This window comes from Labrus mixtus, chromosome 18 (genome assembly GCF_963584025.1).
Source record: "Labrus mixtus chromosome 18, fLabMix1.1, whole genome shotgun sequence".
Lineage (NCBI taxonomy): Eukaryota > Metazoa > Chordata > Actinopteri > Labriformes > Labridae > Labrus > Labrus mixtus.
Genome location: NC_083629.1, coordinates 22,718,627 through 22,740,223, shown reverse-complemented (window position 1 = coordinate 22,740,223; position 21,597 = coordinate 22,718,627). Strand labels below are relative to the sequence as shown.

At 40.2% G+C, this 21,597-nt stretch overlaps 2 protein-coding genes across 12 annotated transcripts; one reads left to right on the top strand and one right to left on the bottom strand.

The window, feature by feature from the left end:
- Window positions 1-3,118: 3,118 nt before the first annotated feature.
- On the top strand, window positions 3,119-6,021 carry LOC132992747 (uncharacterized). The gene is made up of 3 exons (XM_061062232.1): window positions 3,119-3,902; window positions 4,645-4,700; window positions 5,104-6,021. Exons 1-3 carry the CDS (start codon window positions 3,459-3,461, stop codon window positions 5,204-5,206), a joined length of 603 nt encoding a protein of 200 aa, XP_060918215.1. The 5' UTR covers window positions 3,119-3,458; the 3' UTR covers window positions 5,207-6,021.
- A 526-nt stretch (window positions 6,022-6,547) lies between these two features.
- On the bottom strand, window positions 6,548-21,376 carry LOC132992744 (kelch domain-containing protein 1). Of its 11 annotated transcripts, XM_061062222.1 has the most exons (20): window positions 21,295-21,373; window positions 19,964-20,049; window positions 18,969-19,055; window positions 17,538-18,269; window positions 17,126-17,238; window positions 16,527-16,598; window positions 14,922-16,155; window positions 14,523-14,636; window positions 13,487-13,557; window positions 13,206-13,323; window positions 12,363-12,475; window positions 11,464-11,551; window positions 10,635-10,718; window positions 10,337-10,417; window positions 10,184-10,242; window positions 9,987-10,096; window positions 9,826-9,898; window positions 9,659-9,743; window positions 7,822-7,874; window positions 6,548-6,959 (listed from the first exon to the last, which is right to left on the bottom strand). In XM_061062222.1, exons 8-20 carry the CDS (start codon window positions 14,628-14,630, stop codon window positions 6,809-6,811), a joined length of 1,194 nt encoding a protein of 397 aa, XP_060918205.1. In that variant the 5' UTR covers window positions 14,631-14,636; window positions 14,922-16,155; window positions 16,527-16,598; window positions 17,126-17,238; window positions 17,538-18,269; window positions 18,969-19,055; window positions 19,964-20,049; window positions 21,295-21,373; the 3' UTR covers window positions 6,548-6,808. The 11 variants fall into 11 exon arrangements, with proteins under 11 accessions (XP_060918205.1, XP_060918204.1, XP_060918201.1 ...); XM_061062221.1 differs by having other exon boundaries at window positions 14,523-14,639; window positions 14,922-17,238; window positions 21,295-21,376; XM_061062218.1 differs by having other exon boundaries at window positions 14,922-17,238; window positions 21,295-21,376.
- Window positions 21,377-21,597: the final 221 nt, after the last annotated feature.

Genomic DNA, 21,597 nt, shown 5'->3' with positions numbered 1-21,597 from the left:
CACACATCGGTCTCCAAAAATGTCAGCATGGAAAAACATTTCCATTTGGCCTCTTGCTCTGAACCACCTTTCTCTCCTTGAGGGGTCTTTCCCTTAGATTTTTCCACCTCCGTCTACAGAAGTCCCCTTTAAACGACCAAATACTTTTAATGCAGATGATCTTTGCCGGTTAATGAATGAACAGAATACTTCTTGATGAACTCTGAATAATTCTGTTAAGGTCTGTTTGTCTTTTCTGAGTTTACTTATCTTGATACGGAGAAATTAATGGCTTATTTTAGTTTAAAGGAGCAGTATGTAACTCTGACACCTAGTGTTTAAAATGGGTACTGCAGTCTGGAATCTAAACATTGTAGAGAGCTGTCTCTCCCCGCCCCCCTCCTCTCTAGAGTCACTCAGGTCACCATGTGGTGGACTCTGAAGCTTCAGTGTTTATCCAGCTCTGCATGGGTCTGTAAACCTTTCTGTGTTCTAACTGTTGGAGCCATGGATTGATATAATTGTCTTTGTGTTATTTATTTAAGGTTAAGGTAGTCTGTTATATATTGGTGTTTTGGGTTATTGATTATTATATCATTTATTAGGATTGTGTTGAGTGGGGGGGATGTCGGGTCACATGGTTACGGGCGGAGATGTGTTGATTTAACTCACCTGTTCACTGTTTGTTCTCAGTGGAAGCGAGGGGGTGAGCTGGGTTGCCGTATTTTTTGTTGACCGCTATTGTTTCTAGTTCACTGTGATTATGAGTTAATGCACGTTATTATAAGTTGATCATCTTTTTTACGTTAATAAAAAAGTCAAACTTATTTTTACGTATCACAGTATTCTTTCGGACAGATACATTAGGCCCAACCTCAGCGCCTCTCAGCGGCTTCATATTCAGGAACGCCGCTACACTAACCTCTCTCTCCATTTTTCAAAAAGCATCTCCAATATTGATCCTAGTTTGAGCACGTTTCTGCTCGTGGAGCTTATTAGAAACATGCAGAGGCTACTTTGTAGTTGGTGAAGTTGTGCCAGAAAACTCTCCTCCTTTAAATTTGAGTCAGGTCACTAGTTGTCATATTTTGCTCAAAATATGAGTCAGGTCCGGGGTCAACATTTTGAATCCAATTTGGGTCATGATCTAACTTTTAAACGCAGACATTAAGTGTAAATCCCTAACGATGTTCTCTTAAGTGTTTTAAAAAGATTCAGAGTTATTATGAAACAGGATGTGTGTGTGTTTACATCAGTGTGTAGCTCTTGTAGTGAGTCATCATGTTCTTGTGTGTGTACCTGGTCGTGGTGGAAGAGGCCACAAACATTTTACTGGAATACCTGTCAGCGGGCAGCTGGCTCGTTAAATACTCTCCAGAGGTTTGGTTGTGCCAGACATGTGGCACAAATGTTTCTTTGACTCAAACAACACAACAATAGTGTTGTTTGTTGCCCTTCAAATGGAGAAGTTGAGTCATGACAATGAAACATTTCTCACACATGCTCTCCTGCTGTTTGGAGGGAACAGAAATCCCTCTGAGTGCAGACGCAGCTCACAAACAGTCAAATCAGTTTCTATAAAAATCATCTCAGCTCACTTCCAAGCACAAATCAAAGCCACATGCATCAGAAGTTTCACAAAGACTTCTCTATCTTCTCGCTCTTGTAAGTCTCCGTCACCGGGAGGAGGAATATTGTTGAATGTGGGAGAAGTCTGAGAAGCCACAGCTATGTCAGCGAGCTGGGCCTTGGCCTCCGTCTTGCGGCGGATCCTCCTCCTCCTCCTCCTCCTCGTCTGGAAGCTGTTGAGTTTTTCTCCAGATGTGGCCGCGTGATCTTTTTAATGATACACTGGAGCAGGCAAAAGAGAACAGCAGAAATGGAGGTCACACAGAAACGGCTGCATGAGAGGCGGCTTGTCTTTGTGCTTTTCTTTTAGCTAAAAAATTCTGCTTACATTAGAAGATTTTTGTGAAGTTTTGAGGTTCTGCAGAGAAAAAAACTGTTACACAATCAGGAGGATGTTACAGTTTAGCTCCGGAGCTCTTTTCCCTGTAAGGCACAGCTGAGATCACTTTTCTAACAGAGGAACAACGATCACATCTGTAGACCGAAACACAAAGAGACAAAGAGAGAGGGATGTCAGGATGTCACACTGCAGAGTTATAGCATCTATAGTTCAGCTTCAGACACATTCAAGGAAAAGAACAAACGTGTCTTACACAGTTCCTTTAAAGTTATAAAATAGTCAAAAGGAATTTCCTCCCGGAGACATCTGGGACGTGCAGGGAGATTTTTTTTTCTCTCCTGTCACGTTCACAGTTTGGAAAATGCCAGTTGCTCCAACAGCAGGTGTCTTTGACTTGGTCATCGTCCAGACAGAGAACAGGTTGCACAGCTGTCTGGCACACACACACACACACACACACACACACACACACACACACACACACACAAATGAGCGCACACAAGCAAGAAGAAAAAAAGAACGAGAAAAAGCGAGGCTCTTAATGAAAGACAGCAAACATCTTCTTTTACTCGGGTGAACCCGGGGTTCTTGTTGGACTAGCTCTGGCAGGGAGACGCTCCCGCTGTGTCTTTTGTATGTGCAAGTGGACCAAACAAAAGCTGAGGGAGGAATCTCTGGGAAGCCCGAGCTGTCGGAAAGGAATGCCCACCTCTCTCTCTCTCTCTCTCTCTCTCTCTCTCTCTCTCTCTCTCTCTCTGTCTGTTCTGGCTCAGAGCTGCGGGTCTTAATCAGTCTGCAGAGGGGCCCGGCTGAGCTGGGGGCCTCCGGGACCCGGCAGCCAGACAAGGACTCAGTCACTCCTGACCTCAATTGCTTCAATAAAAATCTATTAGCTGAACACAGAGGAGTAAAAGGCTCCTGATGTGATACAGATAAATCAGAGTAATAGCCACCATTAGAGTGTTCATGGTCATACATCCAAGTCCTTATGTAATCTCTTTATTCATCCATGATGTGGTGACACACGGAAATGCAGAAGCTGCTTCTTCTTCTGTGAAAAAAACAAGCAAACAAAACAATCAGAGCTAGCTTTTCAAAGTAAACGCTGAAGAAAATCAGAAAGATAAAGGGTGTGTGTGTTTCTCTATAAGAAGGCGGAGTTTTTCTCCCAGGGGTCCCGAGCCAAACTGGTGTTATGTAACGGATCGGCTGCTCTTCATCCTGATGAGGAATCAGCCGAAAGTGTACATGCAGCGAGTCTGACTCAAGTCCGGTCTGTGGTCGTGGAATATGTTTCAGCTGTGCGCTCACAGAAGAGAGGAAAGTTGACCTTTTGGAGCTTTCTTTTTCCTCCGTGCGTAAAACTAATTTAAAAGTGACCTTACCGGATCTATTCTGTGTTGGTTAATGTTCAACTCTGGAAAGAAAGAAAGAAAGAAACTCTGATGTTCCTGGAAGTTTGACAATGGGACGTAACATTTAGACTTTGAGAGCAAAGCAAAGATCGGACATGGGCAGCGGGACAAGCCGAGGGAAGAGAGTAGCACCTGCGTGCGTCAGTGAGGTGAACGTGGCCAAAGCAGCCGGCGCGTCGCCCAAACAGGACAGCCGCGCGTTCAAGCCTCTCAAGATCCACGGCATTTTGCGAAACGCGCGCAACCGTGCGCAACCGGACAGCCACAGCGAGGGGCACGACTCCGACTTCTCCCGAGAGGACGATGACGTCGACGCAGAGCTGGACACGGTGCTCGCGGATTACGACGAGCGAGACAGAGCTTCCGTTAAGAGAGATCTTCCAAAGAAGGCCGCGATGAGGTCCAAAACATACGGACTGTGTCACTTCAGACAGGACGATGAAGAGGAGGACTTCAGCCCGAAAGACGTAACCAAGAGGAGCAACGACGCTGTCACACACTTCAGAAAAAACACACCTGCGGCAGCCTGTCAGCAACACGTAAGAGCATTTCAATCAAAAGATTTCTTTGCACAAATGAAGAATGATCTGCTAGTTTGAAACAGTTTCACTTTGACCAACAGTAAAGAATATTTCCTTTTTTTTTATCATCATCTTTTTATTTGGGATGGGTATACAACGATCACCAAACTGTACACAGAATGTCAGTATATCTCTTCCCTCCACCAACATGAACACAGACATACATGCATGTCTGCATACATAGGCCTCCATGCATACACAGAAAAACAAAGCAAAAACAAGAAAAACAATCCTAACAGTAATACTAATAATACTCTTCATAATAATAGTAAAAATAATAAGACGAGACAAAAAAAGTTGGAATTAAATTTAAAAAATAATAATAATTAGATATCATAACATCATAGCATTATCATTGTTGACAACCTTTAGAAAATTCCTCCAAGCAACAGATCAATGGAAGCCAAAAGTCCTGAAAAATATGGCCACGGTTACATTTTTCCAAAGTCAGTTTCTCTAACGGTAAAAATTGTAGACACTTGATCCAAAAACAACTTAAAGGTTGGCAGAGATTCATTTTTTCCCAAAAAGTAAAATACATTTCTTGGCAAAATATGTTATAATTATTAATATTCTGCATTTTTTTCTATCTAACTGAAAATGTGAGAGAATCTTTTCTGCAGAATAAATGACTCCTGGGATTTATTAAAATAGTCTTTTTTTTTTTCCATCTCTGGTTTGTGTCTCCTCCTCCTCTCAGGGCTTTCTGACAGGAGACACTTTGCTGGACTCTGTTCCCACATCAGGACAACAACCGTAAGTAGACCACAACACTCATGAATCATTGATTCCCAGACTCAAAGGAGTAGTAAAAAAAAAACGGAGAAGGGGTCCAGATCAAGTTCTTCTCTTCGAAAGAGATCGAAATACCAGCCCTTTATTGTCGGGGGCGGATCAGATTAGTCAGACATCTGCAAGAGGGACAGAAACAAACAAAAGTGAGAGTTGTTTCCTTGTAAAGAGCAGGAGGTGGAAACCTGAAGCAGAACGAGCAATGGAGCAGATTTGCATAAAATGTCAGAAGCTCAGCAAGGCAGCATTTTTTTTTTTACCAGGACCTTTTTCATCCTATGTAGAAGTTATTATCAGATCATTTCATTTTAAAGTATCACTCATACTTCCTGTTTTTTTTGTAATGCTATGCTTCTCCTCTCCCCAGGACTTTTGGCACCTGCCACAGCTCCTCTCATCCCATGCCGGTCATCCTGTACGATGGATCAGAAGAAGAGCTGATGGACACTATTGTCAGAGAGTTTAGTTGACCCCCCCCCCCCCCCCCCCCCCCCCAAGCTGGCACCGCTGCAGGAAAGTTGCCATCCTCTTCAGCTGCTTTCACGGTGCAGCAAACATGTAAAAAGTAAAAGGACACCAGGGTTTCTGTTTGACAGATTCCTGCCTCTAAGGAAAGCCTTATTCACTTTATTCACCTTTTCTGAGTTGATGTGAAAACCAGCACTCCAGACCTTTTGTATCTAAATCTTATTTAACTACATGAAGCAGTGTAATTGAAGTTATAACAGCAGCTTGAACGGACGCCAGGTGGTTCTCCTTTACAGACAGAAGCCTCCCTGGTTTTCTTATCTTCAGTGGTAAGGTGTCACTCTCACCTCCTTGAAGCAGCCAGACCTCCCACTTATTTGTCAGCTATCACTTCCTGTTCTTGAACTTGTCTGTTAAAAGGTAAAGGAGAGAACATGGATGTGCTCAAACTCAGCGAGGAACATTCTTGAGGCTAAGAAAACATTTTTCCAGCAGCAGTTCTGTGTGTGCACCTTTTTTTTTTTTTTTTTTTTTTTACAGAGGTGACCCTGCAAAGGTACGAGCTGGGATGTTTATTTAAGGTTTTCCTTCCTGCGTTTTACTTCTCCACCCTCATGAAGAAGGAATGTGTGGTAGAGGAGACTCTCGGGCAGCCAGGTTCAGGCGCTTTGAAACTTAAAAGGCCTGCTGCCACTTAGTGGTGAAACACAGGAGTTGTGCACCATCAGATCAGCTCAAGAGAAATATTAACCAGACATGTAGAGGAAGGCTTTTGTGAATCTGTGCTGCAAATTAAAAATGTACCATTGTTGTACGACTCGTTGTCATGTGTGGAAACTTTTTGCCTCCAAAACTTCAAAATACCTTTCAAGAGGGCGCCGGTAGCTTAGTGGTTAGATAAGATAGATACTTCATTGATCCCGAGGGAAATTCAAAGCATCCAGTAGCAGGTTACAAAGACGTACATGACATGAAACATTTGTTACAAATTAACCACAAAATCAACGCCCCCCCTCCCATACATATATATTAACCTGAAAAAAAGATTTAAAGAATCCCCCTAGATGAATCAAACTTAAACTGTGCAATTAAAAAATAGACTTATACAAGAAATGTACATAACCCATGGAGGGATAAAAATAAAAATATATGTTGCACGCCCCATGTACCGAGAGGCTGCAGTCCTCATCGCAGCAGCTGTGGGTTCAAATCCGACCTCTGCCCTTTGCTGCATGCCCCCCCCGCCTCCCAACTCTCTTCAGCTGTCCAAAATGGACCCAAAAAATATCTTTAAAAGACGAGAACCTCTCAAGTATAAAAATCCACATCAGGCAAAAAAAAAAAAAAGTGTTCAGCATGCCGTTTAATCCTCACAGCCATTAAAGCAACTTTCTTCATAATATACCAGCAGGCAGACTGTACACATGAAACCCACAGCGTCTGTAAAACCAACAAAATGTAACACCATAAAATGATAAATACCGATTAAGAAGAATTTAAAAAAAGGCCGGCCCTGAGCGTGGCTGAGATGTTCACACTGAAGGAAGGACAGTACTTGAATAAAAGGATGTAAAACAGTTTTGTGTTGTTGGCAACTTGAGACGTCACGGTGACTCCGATTTCTGCTTCTTCGACGGCCTGTAGAAACACGTCCTCGTCTGGACTGCCGTCAGGAGTTTGGGCGGCAGGAGAGGCAGCTGATGTCGGAGGGGCTCTGAGTTCCTCGCGCTCTTTGCGATGTAATCCACACAGATCCTATCAGAGGACAGAGTCGTTGGTTATTTTGCAGTTGTATGTTGGGGGGGAAAGTTTACATAATCAGTAAAAACATGACCTGCAAAGAAATCAACCTTTTTCTTATTTTTTTAAGATGTATTTTGGGGAATTTTCCTGCCTTTTATTTTAGAGACAGGACAGAGGAAAGAGTCAGAAACAAAGGAGGACAGAGAGAGAGACAAGCAGGAAAGGAGGCATAGGTCGGATTCAAACCCGGGCCGCCCGCTCTAGAGGACTTAAGCCTCTGTACATGGGGCGTGCACACCAACCACTAAGCTACCACCGCCCCAAGAATCATTTTAACAAGAAAAGCACAGAGGGAACTGAAATCAACTGTGAAGCAACCTAAAAAAGTCAATCAATCTTTGTTTGTAGAGCGCCAATTCAAAATGTTCTTACAAAAAGCAGGTTAAAGACCTTACTCATTATTACAAAAGACTCAACGTTAAGCCATCATGAGCACTAAGCAACATTTAGCACAGTTACAGCAGAGAGGAAAAAAAACGTCCGTCTAAACGTTATTTAGACTGGATTTTATTTTATTTTTTATTTTTGGGGCTCTTTTGTGCCTTTAATGGAGAGATAGGACAGTGGATAGAGTCGGAAATCAGGGAGAGAGAGAGAGGGGAATGACATGTGGGAAAGAAGCCACAGGCGGGATGTGAACCCAGGCCGCCCCGCTTGAGACTACAGCCTCCATACTCCAGACTACAGCGCGCGCACTAACCACTGCACCACCAGCGCCCCTGGATTTTTGTCCATCTGTTGTCACCTGTATTAAACGTCTTCTTTATTAAGTCTCTTTATTAAGTCTCTTATTGTGACGTCTGATGTTGTTTACCTGAATAGAGGATACGGCTGCGTCTGGAAGACAAGTGCATCGTTGCAGTGACCCTGAAAAAGAAATACTGAAGGTTTAAAACGGTCTCCAAGTCTGTCGTTTTTTTCAGATGAAAGTTTTTTTTAGCATCAAGCATCTAAACTTCAAAACGTGCAGCTCATCTTTTATTCCCCGTGGCTCGTGATGAGGATTTACATGGTGGAGGAGATACTGCAGGGTGAAGCTTGATGTGCTTCACTATTCAAAAAAAAGTTATCTGTTAAAAAGTTAAAGCTGTTAGTGTCATGGAGGTTATCTCTGTGGTGTTATTCAGCACTCTGTAGTCGTTTTCACATAAGCACTCATGAAAATATCTGGATCATTTCAGGAGGACTGATCGGAGATTCTCCTGTTCACATTATGCTCCTCACAGCTGGAGACTATACCTGTCAGACGGAAGGGGGGGGGGGGGCTCCTGAGGCAAGACTGATGTAAAAAGGGAGTAGTGGACGAAGCAACAGAGTCCGCTATACGATGCTATATTGAGAATATTTGCCTTCATATTCATTCTACGTGTCGTAATATCAACAAAAGAGGAGAAGAACAAACTAACTAACATTACTCAGCAGTTTTTTTTAAGTGCACTGAGATCGTAGCGGTGCACTGGCTTCAGAATATAGACATCACCACCACCCCATCCCACTTGCGGGAGGTGAATTCTCCGTATTATATCCTGCTGCGTTCTCACATCAGCTCACTCAGACTTTATGCAGAAAAAGAAATACTAAGGAGCTGAGAGGAGAAACTCTGGATAAAGTCCGAGTGGCTGTTTGCGTTCACACATGCAGCTCCTCTCTGGAGTTTTTCAGGAGTTTTCTGCAAGTGTGAAAGCCCTAAACGAGTGAGAGATTAGGGACACTGAACGGCCTCTGGATACATCCTGTTTATGGAGTTGAGCTTCCTTTCACATAGATTCAGAAATGTTCTGTGTTAATGTGAAATCCTGAACCCTTTACGAGTTCAGTGTCATGATTTCTGAAGAGCTGTTCAATAGAGAACAAACCGAATGACGTATTTTTGTAAGCCAACCCTGAAGTAGCATCGCCATGGGGGTCTAACCAGAATTCTCCTATGGGATGTTTTCATTGGATTTTTGATCACTGCAGAAAATAATCTCTGTGTTAAACACACGTTTCTGAAGCGTAGGCGTTTTGTTCAGCAGGATAATCTTCACAGATGAACGCCATTTTTATGATGTTTGAAGCGTTAATGCGGCCGACAGAAGTAAAAAGCTAACGTCATGCTACAAGCTAACTACACCACGGTCGGATGATTGTGACGTCACTACCGCTATCCTTCAGACGATCTCCGATAAACTAATCCACATAGCTTAATAAATAGTTTCCTAACATAATATTCACTTTAACCTAAAGATTAAACCTACAGGAGACGTCTCCGACTAGTGAGAGAGTTCCCGCCCTCTGCATCCGGCGTGATGACGTTTAATGTCCCCGACAACCACTGTAGTCACATTTAGCCGCTTGTTAGCAACCGCCTTTTTAAAGACGAGTAAAAACTTCAAAATTCAGCAGTGGAGGTATTACCTAACATAGTTTATGTGATCTAACAAAACACCAACATCTCTTCAGCTTGTGTTAACCATAGACCTTATTTCAGGCGTCTTAACCACAAACCCGTTCAAAATCCCCCGTTGACTTTTAGACGTTAGACCCCCATGGCGCTCAAATGCTAACTTACTTCCTGGTTTTAGGACTCATTCCTGTGGCGCTCTGTAAGAAGAGCTCCTCATCTCTCTTTTTTTTTAATTATCTCACAAAGTGTCTCCTGTAATACTCACAGTGTCCACAAGGAGGATGTAGTCACAGCTTCCACCGAACACGATCACATCAGAGTCTTTGCCTGGACATGCCGAGTGCCACAGCCTGGAACATGAGGAGAAAGCGTTTTTAATAAAATCTTCAATACTGAAACCAGAAGCTAAGTCTAATATCGGTAAGTTGGCACCTCGGCTTCGTCTTAAAGGGATGCTCCACTTCTCTCCACGTCTTTGTTTCCACATCAAACAACCAGCCGTCACCTGATCAAGGAAAAAAACATTTAAAGATCATGCAGTGATCAGAGGCTGCGAGCAAACAGAAGAGGAGAAGTGGATGGATTTTTCTAACTCATTGGTTTGCAGTCCACGCTGAGACCGCCAAACAGGAACAAGCCGTTGTCTGATACGGCGGTGAGCGTGTGCCACGACCTGCCCACCGGAGCGCTCGACAGCGGGACTCTGGAAGAAGAAGAAAAAAAAAACATCACTTCCTCACTTCATCGTGTACATAGAATCATATCAACAGATTTTAGAACTTCCCCGCACATTTCTGACCACGTCCACGATTCAAGGTCAAGGCAGTGGATGTCGTTCGTCCTGGTCTCCTGCATTTGAATAGGAGAAGAAGAAGCTGTGAGTGTGCTGTGTGGTGTTTTTAATCTCCTGATATGGAAGTAAAAAAGCACGACGAGTTCTCACCATGACTCGGCCTCCACAGATATACCCTCTGCGTCCAATCGTGGCGCTGGCATGAGCAGCTCTCGGGGCGGGAGCGCGACCCTGCACACACAAACCATCCCATCGAATCAGCTGAAGATCGTTGCTACATGTTTTAAAGGGTGCGGAGAATGTGGGTCATTTTTATGTACTGCAAGTCGATGCTTTGGGAGGCGCTCTGATTTATTTCAGAAACTCGATGGTGATTGGAGGTTGTGTGGTCAGGTGGTACAGCAACGTGTTTACAGGTCCGGTGTCAGTGACATCATAAAGGACTCACATGGGTCTGCGGTTGACTCCAGCTGGAATGCATGGGGTCAAATATATGAACCTCGTTGTTCCATCCCCAGAAAATGTCTTCTACCTGAAAACAGCAACAATGCAAAACGGGAAACTTATAAACTGATTTATACATCAGTACTGATGATTTACCAGACAAATAAACTGACATATTTCAAAATAAATTGTCGTATAAAATGACACCATTAACTCCAAATGACCAAATTGAGTGATTTCTTTTAAAGGTCACATATTATGCAAAACACACTTCACCGTGTTCCTCTAACTCTAACATGTGTCTCTAGTCTGTCTACAAACCCCCCAAATGATGAGAAAAGTCCATCCTCTCCGTCTTCTGCCTGCTCCACTTTTCAGAAAATGTGTGCTCAAACAGGCCGTTTGGAGATTTTCCCTTCATGACATCACAAAGGGCAGTAGCCCCTCCCCCAGGTGGGTGACACTCCCACAGCTAGGTGTTTGTTCTGCCCTCTGAGTCTGCCTTCTCACCGTAAACAATAGGGCATGGAGCGAGAAAGCACCAAGTACACCCAAGCCCTTCCAGAGAGGGGGCGTGGTCAGACACAGCTCATTTACATATTTAAAGGTACAGACACAGAAACAGCCTGTTCTGAGCAGGGCTGAAATAGAGGGGTTTATAGACATGATCAAATACAGGATCAGAGTGGATTTAGAAACTTGTTTTGGGGATCTCTGGATGTTTTTAAACGTGTTGATAAGGAGTATGATATGAGACCTTTAAATATTAGTTTGTTCCTTAGCTGCAGTGTTTAGGACATGAGACACATTCACAGTCACTAAAAATACATTACTGATGATGCTTCATCCACAATGAAGCTTCTGTTCCTGCTGTCCACGTCGGTCAGCAGTTTGTGACCGTATCCTCCAAAGTAGACGATCCTGCAGAGCGTCAAACAAAGGTGATCTTTTACTGTGATGCAGATCGTACAACATGTGTTTTTGTCTTCTGAAGAGGGATCAAACTACTCAATCATTAGCACTTGTTTTCATTTTTGTCACCACATAGTAAGACATATTCATGTAGAGTATAGTGGTTGAAGTCAAACAAGACAGGATGTGATCAATTTTATTGTGGAAGTAAAAAGAGAGTTGAATAAGGAGGTTTTCATTATGACTACTACAAACTGTGCATGACTGAGGATAAATTATTTGGACAAAAAATATTTAAAAAATCAAATGAGTTAACTTTAAATAAAGCCATTTGTGTGAAGGTGTAGAACAAAAACAAAAACAAAAACAGCACATGGGGTGGCAGTAGCCTAGAGGTAATATTGCACAGCCGATGTACGGAGGCTGGAGTCCTCGACGCAGCGGCTGTGGGTTCAAATTCGACCTCGGCCCTTTTCTGCATGTTATCCCCCATTCTCCCTTCTCCCAGCATTTCCTGTTTCTCATCAGCTGTCCTATGTGATAAAGGCAAAAAGCCCCCCAGAAATGTCTAAGAAAAAAAATAAAACAGGGCGCTGGTAGCCTAGTGGTTAGTGCGTGCCCTAAGTATGGAGCCTACAGTCCTGCAAAGGATGCAAACACCAGATTCATAGATTCATAACACAAACAAACAGCATCTATGAGTCAGCGCTCGATCCTCCTCATGACTGCTCTGATCAGTGATAATAAAAGTGAAAGCTGCAGCCTTCAGTAACAAAGTGCTGGAGAAAGACGGCAGACTAAAAGTCCGTCTCTCACTCACCTTCCTTTGTAAACCCAGGAGGACAGTTTGTCTCGAGGTGAGGGAGCCGAGCCAACCTGGTGCGTGATCTTCCTCCATGTGTATTTGCCGTCTGTCAGGTTGACACAATAGATCTGTTTGAAGTCAAACACTGATCACTGCTTCATGTCGACTCTGTTCAACTCTGACCTCTGACCATCAGAAGAATCAAAGGGCAGAAATGTTTGAATCGTGAAATGTTGCAGAATTATCTGTAGAGCCGAGGAGGTGTTTCCTGTTGCACGCCATCCTGCTACAAAATATATAGATTTTTTTAAACAGCAAGACACTCACACCCTTAAGGCAAATTTTTAAATTTTATTTGGTGTCTTAAAATGCTCTTAAGCCCGCCAAAGTCATTTCAGAATGTGTGAATGTTAAAGTAAAGGCGACCACTCGGCTCGCTCAGGCTCACTTTGAAGACGTTCAGACTGAACTGTAAGGAGTGTCCACAAATCGTCTCCATGACGACGTTCAGACGAGTTGGAACAGCTCCTTCTAAAAGTTAAATTCTCACACTTTCTGTTTAAAAGATTTCATTTGAAAATCCTGACAGTTGTTGCTGCTTCCTGTTTGTATTTGAAGCCAGCACAAAGTTCAGATTAGTTTCTTTGGAATAATTTTAATTTAATGCTTTTTCTTTTGCTCTTTCAGTAAGAAATGCTATGCTGGGTTTACTACGGCTTTGTGAAGCCTCAACAATAACACTATTTATTATGTTTTTAAATATCTGAATCAGTTGCTGTTGGTCGAACATTTGTGTCTGAATCAGATCAGAACTGAACAAAAGTGGACGGGTGCATCTCTAGCAGTTCTCAGCCTCACCTGATTGGTCTGTCCGAAGTCATCGCAGCCTCCAAATATGTACATGTGACCATCCAGGGAGCAGCTGCAGGTCCCAGACATGGAGGGAGGGACTTCCCCTGGCATGTGAAACACTTTCCTTCAAAATTAAAAAATGTGAATAAACAACTCGTAATCATGTCAGGACACATTTCACACCAACGATCAGACAGCAGAAAGATATTTAGAGGATCATTATGACAGAAAAGTGTTTTTACAGACAGACATAAACACAATCAATATGAAGTAATCAGTGTTCTTACCATGAGCCTTGTTCGAGGTCGTACGCCCAGATTTCATCATTGGGTAGGAACACTTCATCATCAGCGACTGACTGAAAATACAACACCTCCATTAAAGTTAAAAACAACGATAACACTTCTCTTTGTTTGTGATTATGTGAGTAAATTATCAACATGAAAAAACATCAAAGCTGAAAGTTGTCGTCTGCAAAACAAACTTTAAGGTCAGAGTGAAACCGTTTTTCTTAGGGCACCATGTGTCTTTACAGAATTTAAAAATAGATGTTTTTTGACGTGTTATAAATAGGGCCCAACCGATACAGGTTTTTGGTGTCTGATAACGATATTAGGGAGAGAGAGAAAACGATACAGATATATCGGCCGATATCTTTCTCAGATTGTATTTCGATCTGTAGAGATAGATAGAGATGGATAAACACATTTATTGCGCTGATCCCTTAAATGCAGTCATCAAACACTTTGCTTCACCTCTTGACACTCTGGAGAGTGATGATGCTTGTTGTAATCCATGTAGCGCCCTCTGCTGGTGACAGAGAACTGCTAGTGTAATACAATGATGCTCAACTGAAATGATATTTGACTGGTGAATAAATCGAGTAATATCAGCGCATAGCTGCACTAAACTATCGGCCGATATTATCGGCTTGCAGATCAATCGGTCGTGCTCTGGTATTGAGCACTGTTGTCACTTTATCATGTTTTGATGAAGGATGTGGAATAAAAAGAATGCGTTAATTTATATCTCTAAAGTATGATATTTGAGAACAAGGAACACTACACGAGTATTTACTGGTGTCCTATTCAATCTGTGGAGCTAACTGTATGCTGCCTGTTTTATAACTGTGTTTGTATTTCGTTTTATTTTAATTGCTTACTTCACTTTTATAAATGATTTTATCCCTTTGTAGATTTTAAGTTATCTTTAAGTGTCTTTATGTTACATGTCACACTGCTTGCGGCTGCAGCATTTCGTCTTTTTTTCATGGATGCAGACACATGAGAATCTTGAGAAACTCGTTTGTTAGTTGTTTCTCACCATGTATCCCCCCCACACATACAGCAGGCTGTCCTCCACCACGGCCGTGTGTCCGCTCCTCTCCCGGGCCACCAGCTCCAAGCAGTGCCTCTCAAAAGCGGAATCCATGACTGGCTGCTTCAAAATAGACAACGAAGACGAGTCTTTAAAATTAAACAAATCTGTCTAAAAATATCAAATCGAAAGCGTCATTCGTTTCTACATGTTGTTGCTGTGAGCTTAAGAAATACAATTAGTTAAATCTCCTGTTTTCTCTACAGAAACTGTGAGTTTACGCAACGTTAGACAGCTGGGAGGGCTGACGTCACACAGTAGTCAGTAAAATAATCAACAAACGACATCTACGTCACAGTCACGATTTAAACACGTGCTTTTAAAATCACATATCGTTATACTCACGCGATACTGCGCACCTTAAAATGCCTAAGACTTATTTTCTCATGATGTGAATCTCAAAACAACGGCGGCCAAAAATGTGTCTCCTTACTGTCATAACTGCTTCAAAATAAAACACCACTTCCGGTTCTCTCGTTTCAAAATAAAATACCCCATTGTCCATATGCATGATGTTCGAACAGATTTTATTTTATTGTATTAGAAAACGAAAATAACTTTCATTTTTTTAACTGTATTCATACATTTTTCTTTATGACAGTACAGCAGTATTGCTGTGATAATCAAGTGGTCACAGTTTTAGACAAAAAACATCCTGACCCCCTCCCCAACAACAAATACATACAATGGAAAAAACTTAATCTGAAATAATTGTACAATTCCTTTTATAATGTATACTTTGTATATTATGAGATTATACATATACAAACATTTGTAATTGTCATGGTAACGGAGCTCAGAGCTTGCCTCAGTTCATTTTTTCATGTCTTGAAAAATAGACAAATCCATGACATTGATAGTCTCCTGCTGTGAGGAGCATATGTGAACAGCCAGGTCAGGAGAATATCCGGAGCAGTCCTCGTGAAATCATTTTAAACACTGTATATGTGAAAACGGATTCATTGACTGCTTCCTGCATTTGGTACATTCCCCTTTCTGACGTTTGTAAATTTGTCTCATCGCTCCTAAAGTGTTTGACACCTTTTAAATGTGTTTTCTAAAATGTAAATAAGTTTGGTCTTTGATTCAAGTGTGTTGCTTTTGTAATTTTGTTTAAATTTGTCTCAAGCTTTGCAAAAGTATTTCACACTTTGTATTTTTGGTTTGCACTTCCCAGCCACCGTACTTTCAGCATAATGAAATACTGTTAAAAAGATGTTACTCAGACTTTAGTGCTTCTTCTCAGATTTTGTCTTAAAGTATTTCCACATTGTTAAATTGGCACAATGACTAAAACTCAGTAATACAACTCCTGTATTTACTGTATGAACCTTGACAAAGAAAACACTTTAACACCGAAGTATTATTAATTATAGAGTTTTAAAGTGACTAAAATAATAAAAAACAACAGTCTTCTCTGACTAACAAATCTTATCATTTACATTAATTTGTATCCATAAGTATCCAAATGAAGCTGTCATAAAAAGAGCTACAGATCATTGTACTCAACATGGTTTTCAAACAACCAGTCATCCAAAAGTTCAGACTTTTAGATCACTGATTTGGTCTCTTCTTCCTCCTGCATGGAGTAATAAGCATTGTATGATTATTCTTCATCAAAATAAACATTAAAATCAAAAGCAGCTAATTTTTTTAATATGATCAAAGTAAGTGTAAAAAAAAGAAACATGTTATTTATACTTTGTGTCGTTGACCAAAATGTTCATTAATAAAGAAACATGTAATTTTCTCTGGAGGAGAAGACGGTCCGGCTTTAAAATGTCAACTTACAAAATTTCATAATTAAAATATGAAATAAACATTCATGAACAATAGAGACATGACAACAAAGATCAATTTACCTTTCTGAAGAAAAAAACATTTAAATGATGTTCATAGCTTCATCTGAAAGAATACATACTGTATATGTTGTAAATACATTTTACTCACGATGTAGGTGGAAAAAGGGGCAAAGAACGTTTGAATTCCCTAATTTCATGCAGGCGTTTCAATTCTTGATCCCTGCAACAAGAGACACACTGATGATGTTTCTTTATTACAAATGAAATATGAAGAGCAAAGCAGACACTGAGCAACACATTAAACACTGTGTTGTTTCTTTATTCCATGAATGACACAAAGGATCAAAGTAGAGAGGAGGTGTTGATGTTTCAGTCAAACATTTGACTTGAAAACTCAACATCACTTCAACATCTTTTAAACAGGAGCATGGCGTTTGCTTTACATCAACCATGGGGGTTGTTTCATCTTTAAGGTCTTTGCACACTGAGTGTGTTTTTTTAAAATGTGTTTTTCAGATCTGTAATCCGATCAAAACGTTACACAGGAACCTCACACTCTGAGTCAGATGTGTTCAAACAGAAAAACAAACCTGTTGTGAAAATAATAAAGACAGATGAAAGTTTTCAGAGTGCAAACATGATCGACTCAACATGAGATTGTATTTGTTTTTTAAACATGCAGCAAAACAGACTCAGTGTGTGTGTGTACAAACATGACTGTCAGGATTCATTGTTGAAAACACTTACTTGATTGGGTCATTTTTTCAGATTTTTTAAAATCAATTATTTTTCCATTTGAGTGATCACTGTGGAGGGATGGATCAGATGAACATGATGATTGGTCGTCATCTCTGAGAAAGCTGAAAAAGAGAGAAAGATTAGATAGTTAGATATCAAACCACAACAACAGATGAAAAACTTCAAGATCAGTCCAGTCAGACTTGATCTGGTTCACTCTGAATGATTAACCCAGCTTCTCATATGGAAATCAAACCTGAGTTTTTTTATGAGATATTTCTGAACCAGCAGGAACAATAATTTTATAAATATGTGAAAATAAAAATCAATTTACCTTTCTGAAGAAAAAACACTTAAATGATGTTCATAGCTTCATCTGAAAGAATACATACTGTATATGTTGTAAATACATTTTACTCACAAATGAGGTGGGAGGTCGGCAAAAAAACGATGTGGAAAGAGTTTCCTCAGTTTCTGCAGAAATTTCAATGACCAACCCCTGCAACAAGAGACACACTGATGATGTTTCTTTATTACAAATGAAATATGAAGAGCAAAGCAGACACTGAGCAACACATTAAACACTGTGTTGTTTCTTTATTCCATGAATGACACAAAGGATCAAAGTAGAGAGGAGGTGTTGATGTTTCAGTCAAACATTTGACTTGAAAACTCAACATCACTTCAACATCTTTTAAACAGGAGCATGGCGTTTGCTTTACATCAACCATGAGGGTTGTTTCATCTTTAAGGTCTTTGCACACTGAGTCTGTTTTTTAAAAATGTGTTTTTCAGATCTGTAATCCGATCAAAACGTTACACAGGAACCTCGCACTCTGAGTCAGATGTGTTCAAACAGAAAAACAAACCTGTTGTGAAAATAATAAAGACAGATGAAAGTTTTCAGAGTGCAAACATGATCGACTCAACATGAGATTGTATTTGTTTTTTAAACATGCAGCAAAACAGACTCAGTGTGTGTGTGTGTGTGTGTGTGTGTGTGTGTGTACAAACATGACTGTCAGGATTCATTGTTGAAAACACTTACTTGTTTGGGTCGCTTTTTTCTAATTTTTTAAAATCAATAATTTTTCCTTTTGACCGATCACTGTGGAGGGATAGATCAGATGGACATGTCGATTGGTCGTCATCACTGAGAATGTTGAAAAAAGAGAGAAAGATTAGATAGTTAGATATCAAACCACAACAACAGATGAAAAACTAAAACTTCTAAATTAGACATCGATCCAGTAAGACTTGATTTAGTTCACTCTGAATGATAAACTCCTGATTCTTACATGAACATTAAACCTGATCAACCTGATTATTTGGGACATTTCTGAACCAACAGGAACAACAAGTTTAAAAATAAAACATTTAAAGGAAATCCATAACTTCATCAAAACAAAGAACTTCAGAGAGAATGTGTGTGTTGTTAATCATCATCAAGTGTTTGATGAAAGTAGCAGCGTGTTGAGATTTGAAATAAGAAAATTGCTTAAAGGTGTAATATGTAGATTTTTAAAAATTCACTAAACATCAGTTGTATTTTTTTTTGTTGAGTAATAAGTTGAGTGGTTAGTGCGCGCACCCAATATATAGAGGGTTTGAATCCGACCTGTGGCTCCTGTCCCGCATGTCACTCCCCACTCTCTGTCCCTGATTTCCAAATCTATCCGCTGTCTTATCTGTCATAAAACAAAATCTTTAAAAAAATAAATAAATAAATGTGATACTCAAGTCTGTGTGAAAGCACTCAATGTCAGTTTTAAACAATATAGGTAAGCCTCATCAAAATATTGATATTTTTAAAACTGTCAGTCTGAATAAGATGTAAGCACATTTCACTCACAGCTTGACAGATGTGTGGGCTGAGTCATTATCATCATCTGCTGCTGCAGCGCCATCTATCTTCAGTTGGGTGGAGGTCGGGTTGAGCCTGTAACAATAAACATGGTTATGATGTAACTTCACCAGAAAAAAGTTCATGTCAAAAGAAAACCCAGATTATTTTTTATTTTGATATAAAACAGTGGAATCAGGAAAAAGAGTTTTCTTTGTCATTTTATAAAATGTTCAACAAACAGATGACTGATGACCTAGCAGATCGTAACGGGATCAACCTTTTTGACAAGAAACAGAGTCTGCTTTATGACGCTATAATGTCAATGTTTGCCTTTCTATCAACATGTAAACCAGAGACAGTAGCATTCTTCTCTCTCTCCTTTGACTAATCCCTCCTGAAGGACGGACCAGATGAATCTGACAACTTTCTGTCATTAGATCAAACCCAGAAACTGCTCGATTCCAAAAACAATATGTACCACCACAAAGTGAAAAACCCTTTTGAATGTTTTTCTGGCTCTGCTGCTGAGAAGAAGACCTCTTAGGGTGGGAATCATATTACCAGAAGAGTTCAGTTAAAAAGGACTTTCCTATCAATGGATTTACATTTACATAGATTTTTCTCTGAACAAGCAAACTGTGGAAATTTGACTGTTTGTGATCAAACCACATGCAGCAACTGGTCCTTACAGGGAAACTATGAAGAATGCATCAGACTTTCCTTTTAGAATATGATATAAAGCAGATTGTGTTCGCTCTGAATGGATGTCTCCTCTTTAAAAAGAAGCCTCCTCTTTTCTCTTGACTATGTCGAGTCGTTTAAATCATCTAGAAAAGAGGTCGTTTTTATTGACTTTGTGAATATGTTCAGCACAGAGAACAGGATTAAACCAGATGAACTTTGATTTGAAGTATGCTGTTTCCTCTTCAGGTCAAAGACTAACAGCAGAATTGTTCACTCATATAGATGCTAAAAATCTTAATAACATGATGTTGACTTACTCATTAAGCCAGCGTTTTAACCTGCGGTCCCTCACTGAGTCAGACATACTGAGTTCTTCAGACTCTGGTCTCTGCGCGGCTCTGAGCTGAAAAAGAAAATGCAGAGTTAGGATTCTCCATTTCCTCCTTAACGGACACACACAAATAAACACCTTTATCATTACAGAAGGAAACTGTTGGAGGTCGGTGCTCTCAGAGAAGGACTTTAAGACTGAATTATATTTTTTTGTACCTAAATCACAACTTTAAAACTTTTAGAGCACACTGATCTGACTGTGTTTTTATTTCAAGTTCAGAACAACATTTAAAACTAAAACGTGTGTTTATATTAAAGCTTAATTTGAAAAATAAATAAATAAATAAAAGTCTGCCTGCACCGTCAGGGTCAGTGAATGCTGCAGATTAAAGTCATGAAGCTCACAGCCGACTGAGCAGAGAATCAGTACAGAAGATAAACAAATATTAAGACTTATTTCAAATGTAAAACAAGAACACACGTCATTATTTTCCCTTTAAAAGTCTAAAAAACAAACAATAAAATAAACTACATCTGATTAGTTTGGGGATTTAGAAACACTGGATGGTACAACAGGCCTAGTCTACATTTATTAAAAGTTATTTATTTAAACAGACTTCTAAAAATAAACATCTGGGGGCGCTGGTAGTCTGGTGATTGTTATGAGCGCTACATGTTGACTACTGTGGACCTCCAAGCGGGCGGCCAAGGTTCGAATCCGACCTGTGGCTCCTCTCCTGCATGTCATTTCCCCCCCCCCCTCTCTCTCTCTCTGATTTCTGACTCTATCCACTGTCCTGTCTTAAAATGAAGGCTTAAAAACCCCAAAATAAACCTTTTTGTCTAACCTAAAAGTTATTCCAACTAAAGTGTAGGTTTAAATAATGACGTCAAATTGTCCTTTAATATTAATCAACTTTTATAAAAGTTACCAATATGTCGGCTAACAAATGTTATCTTAGGTTTTATAGTTTATTAAAATGGCGGCTGATGTTTTTCTTTATTTTGTACCCGAGCTTCTGAAGATATGAAAAAGTAAACACCATTAAACCAACTTCTAAATACTGAAATAAAGCTTATGAAGAATTCTTTACCCGTATGAGTGCACTCAAACTCTGATTAATTTCTCAGTTTAGTCTAAAAATGTTGTTCGTCTCAGTCCTCACAGGATGTATCTCTTTAAATCCAGCGGTGGTAAAAACACGGATATAAAATAAAGAAAACACGTCCTCTTTTCTGACAAACTTTCCAAAAAGAAGGACACAATTAAATAAATCACTTTTTTTAAGCAACATAAAACATGCATAGACGTTACCTTTAGATGGAGAAAAACAAAGTGCAACACATCGATAACGAAAGTAACTGTTACCAGATCTCGCGAGAGAAACAAGCTTTCTTCTCGTGTAGAAAGTCTTTTCTTCTGCAGACACAACTTCCTGCACGTCAGTGTGGTTCTTTCTTCAGTTTCATGCAGTATCTTTTCAGGGTGCTGATATTTTATGACAATGTGGAGATGATGATGTGCCAAAAGCATGTGTAGTTTCATATCTGTATAAGTAAAGCCCCAACACAACTATTTGTGTCTGTTATCGGTCTGCCTTGTTAAAGTGTCTCATGT

Bases quoted from the DNA above. Each gene is read 5' to 3' on its own strand.
- LOC132992747 (XM_061062232.1), top strand. From the start codon at position 3,459: ATGGGCAGCGGGACAAGCCGAGGGAAGAGAGTAGCACCTGCGTGCGTC. The intron at 3,903-4,644 runs GTAAGAGCATTT...TCCTCCTCTCAG, and splicing joins CGGCAGCCTGTCAGCAACAC to GGCTTTCTGACAGGAGACAC. The intron at 4,701-5,103 runs GTAAGTAGACCA...TCCTCTCCCCAG, and splicing joins CCCACATCAGGACAACAACC to GACTTTTGGCACCTGCCACA.
- LOC132992744 (XM_061062221.1), bottom strand. From the start codon at position 14,630: ATGGATTCCGCTTTTGAGAGGCACTGCTTGGAGCTGGTGGCCCGGGAG. The intron at 10,097-10,183 runs GTGCGGGGAAGT...TTCTTCTTCCAG, and splicing joins TCGTGGACGTGGTCAGAAAT to AGTCCCGCTGTCGAGCGCTC. The intron at 6,960-7,821 runs GTAAACAACATC...GTCCTCTGATAG, and splicing joins CAGCCGTATCCTCTATTCAG to GATCTGTGTGGATTACATCG.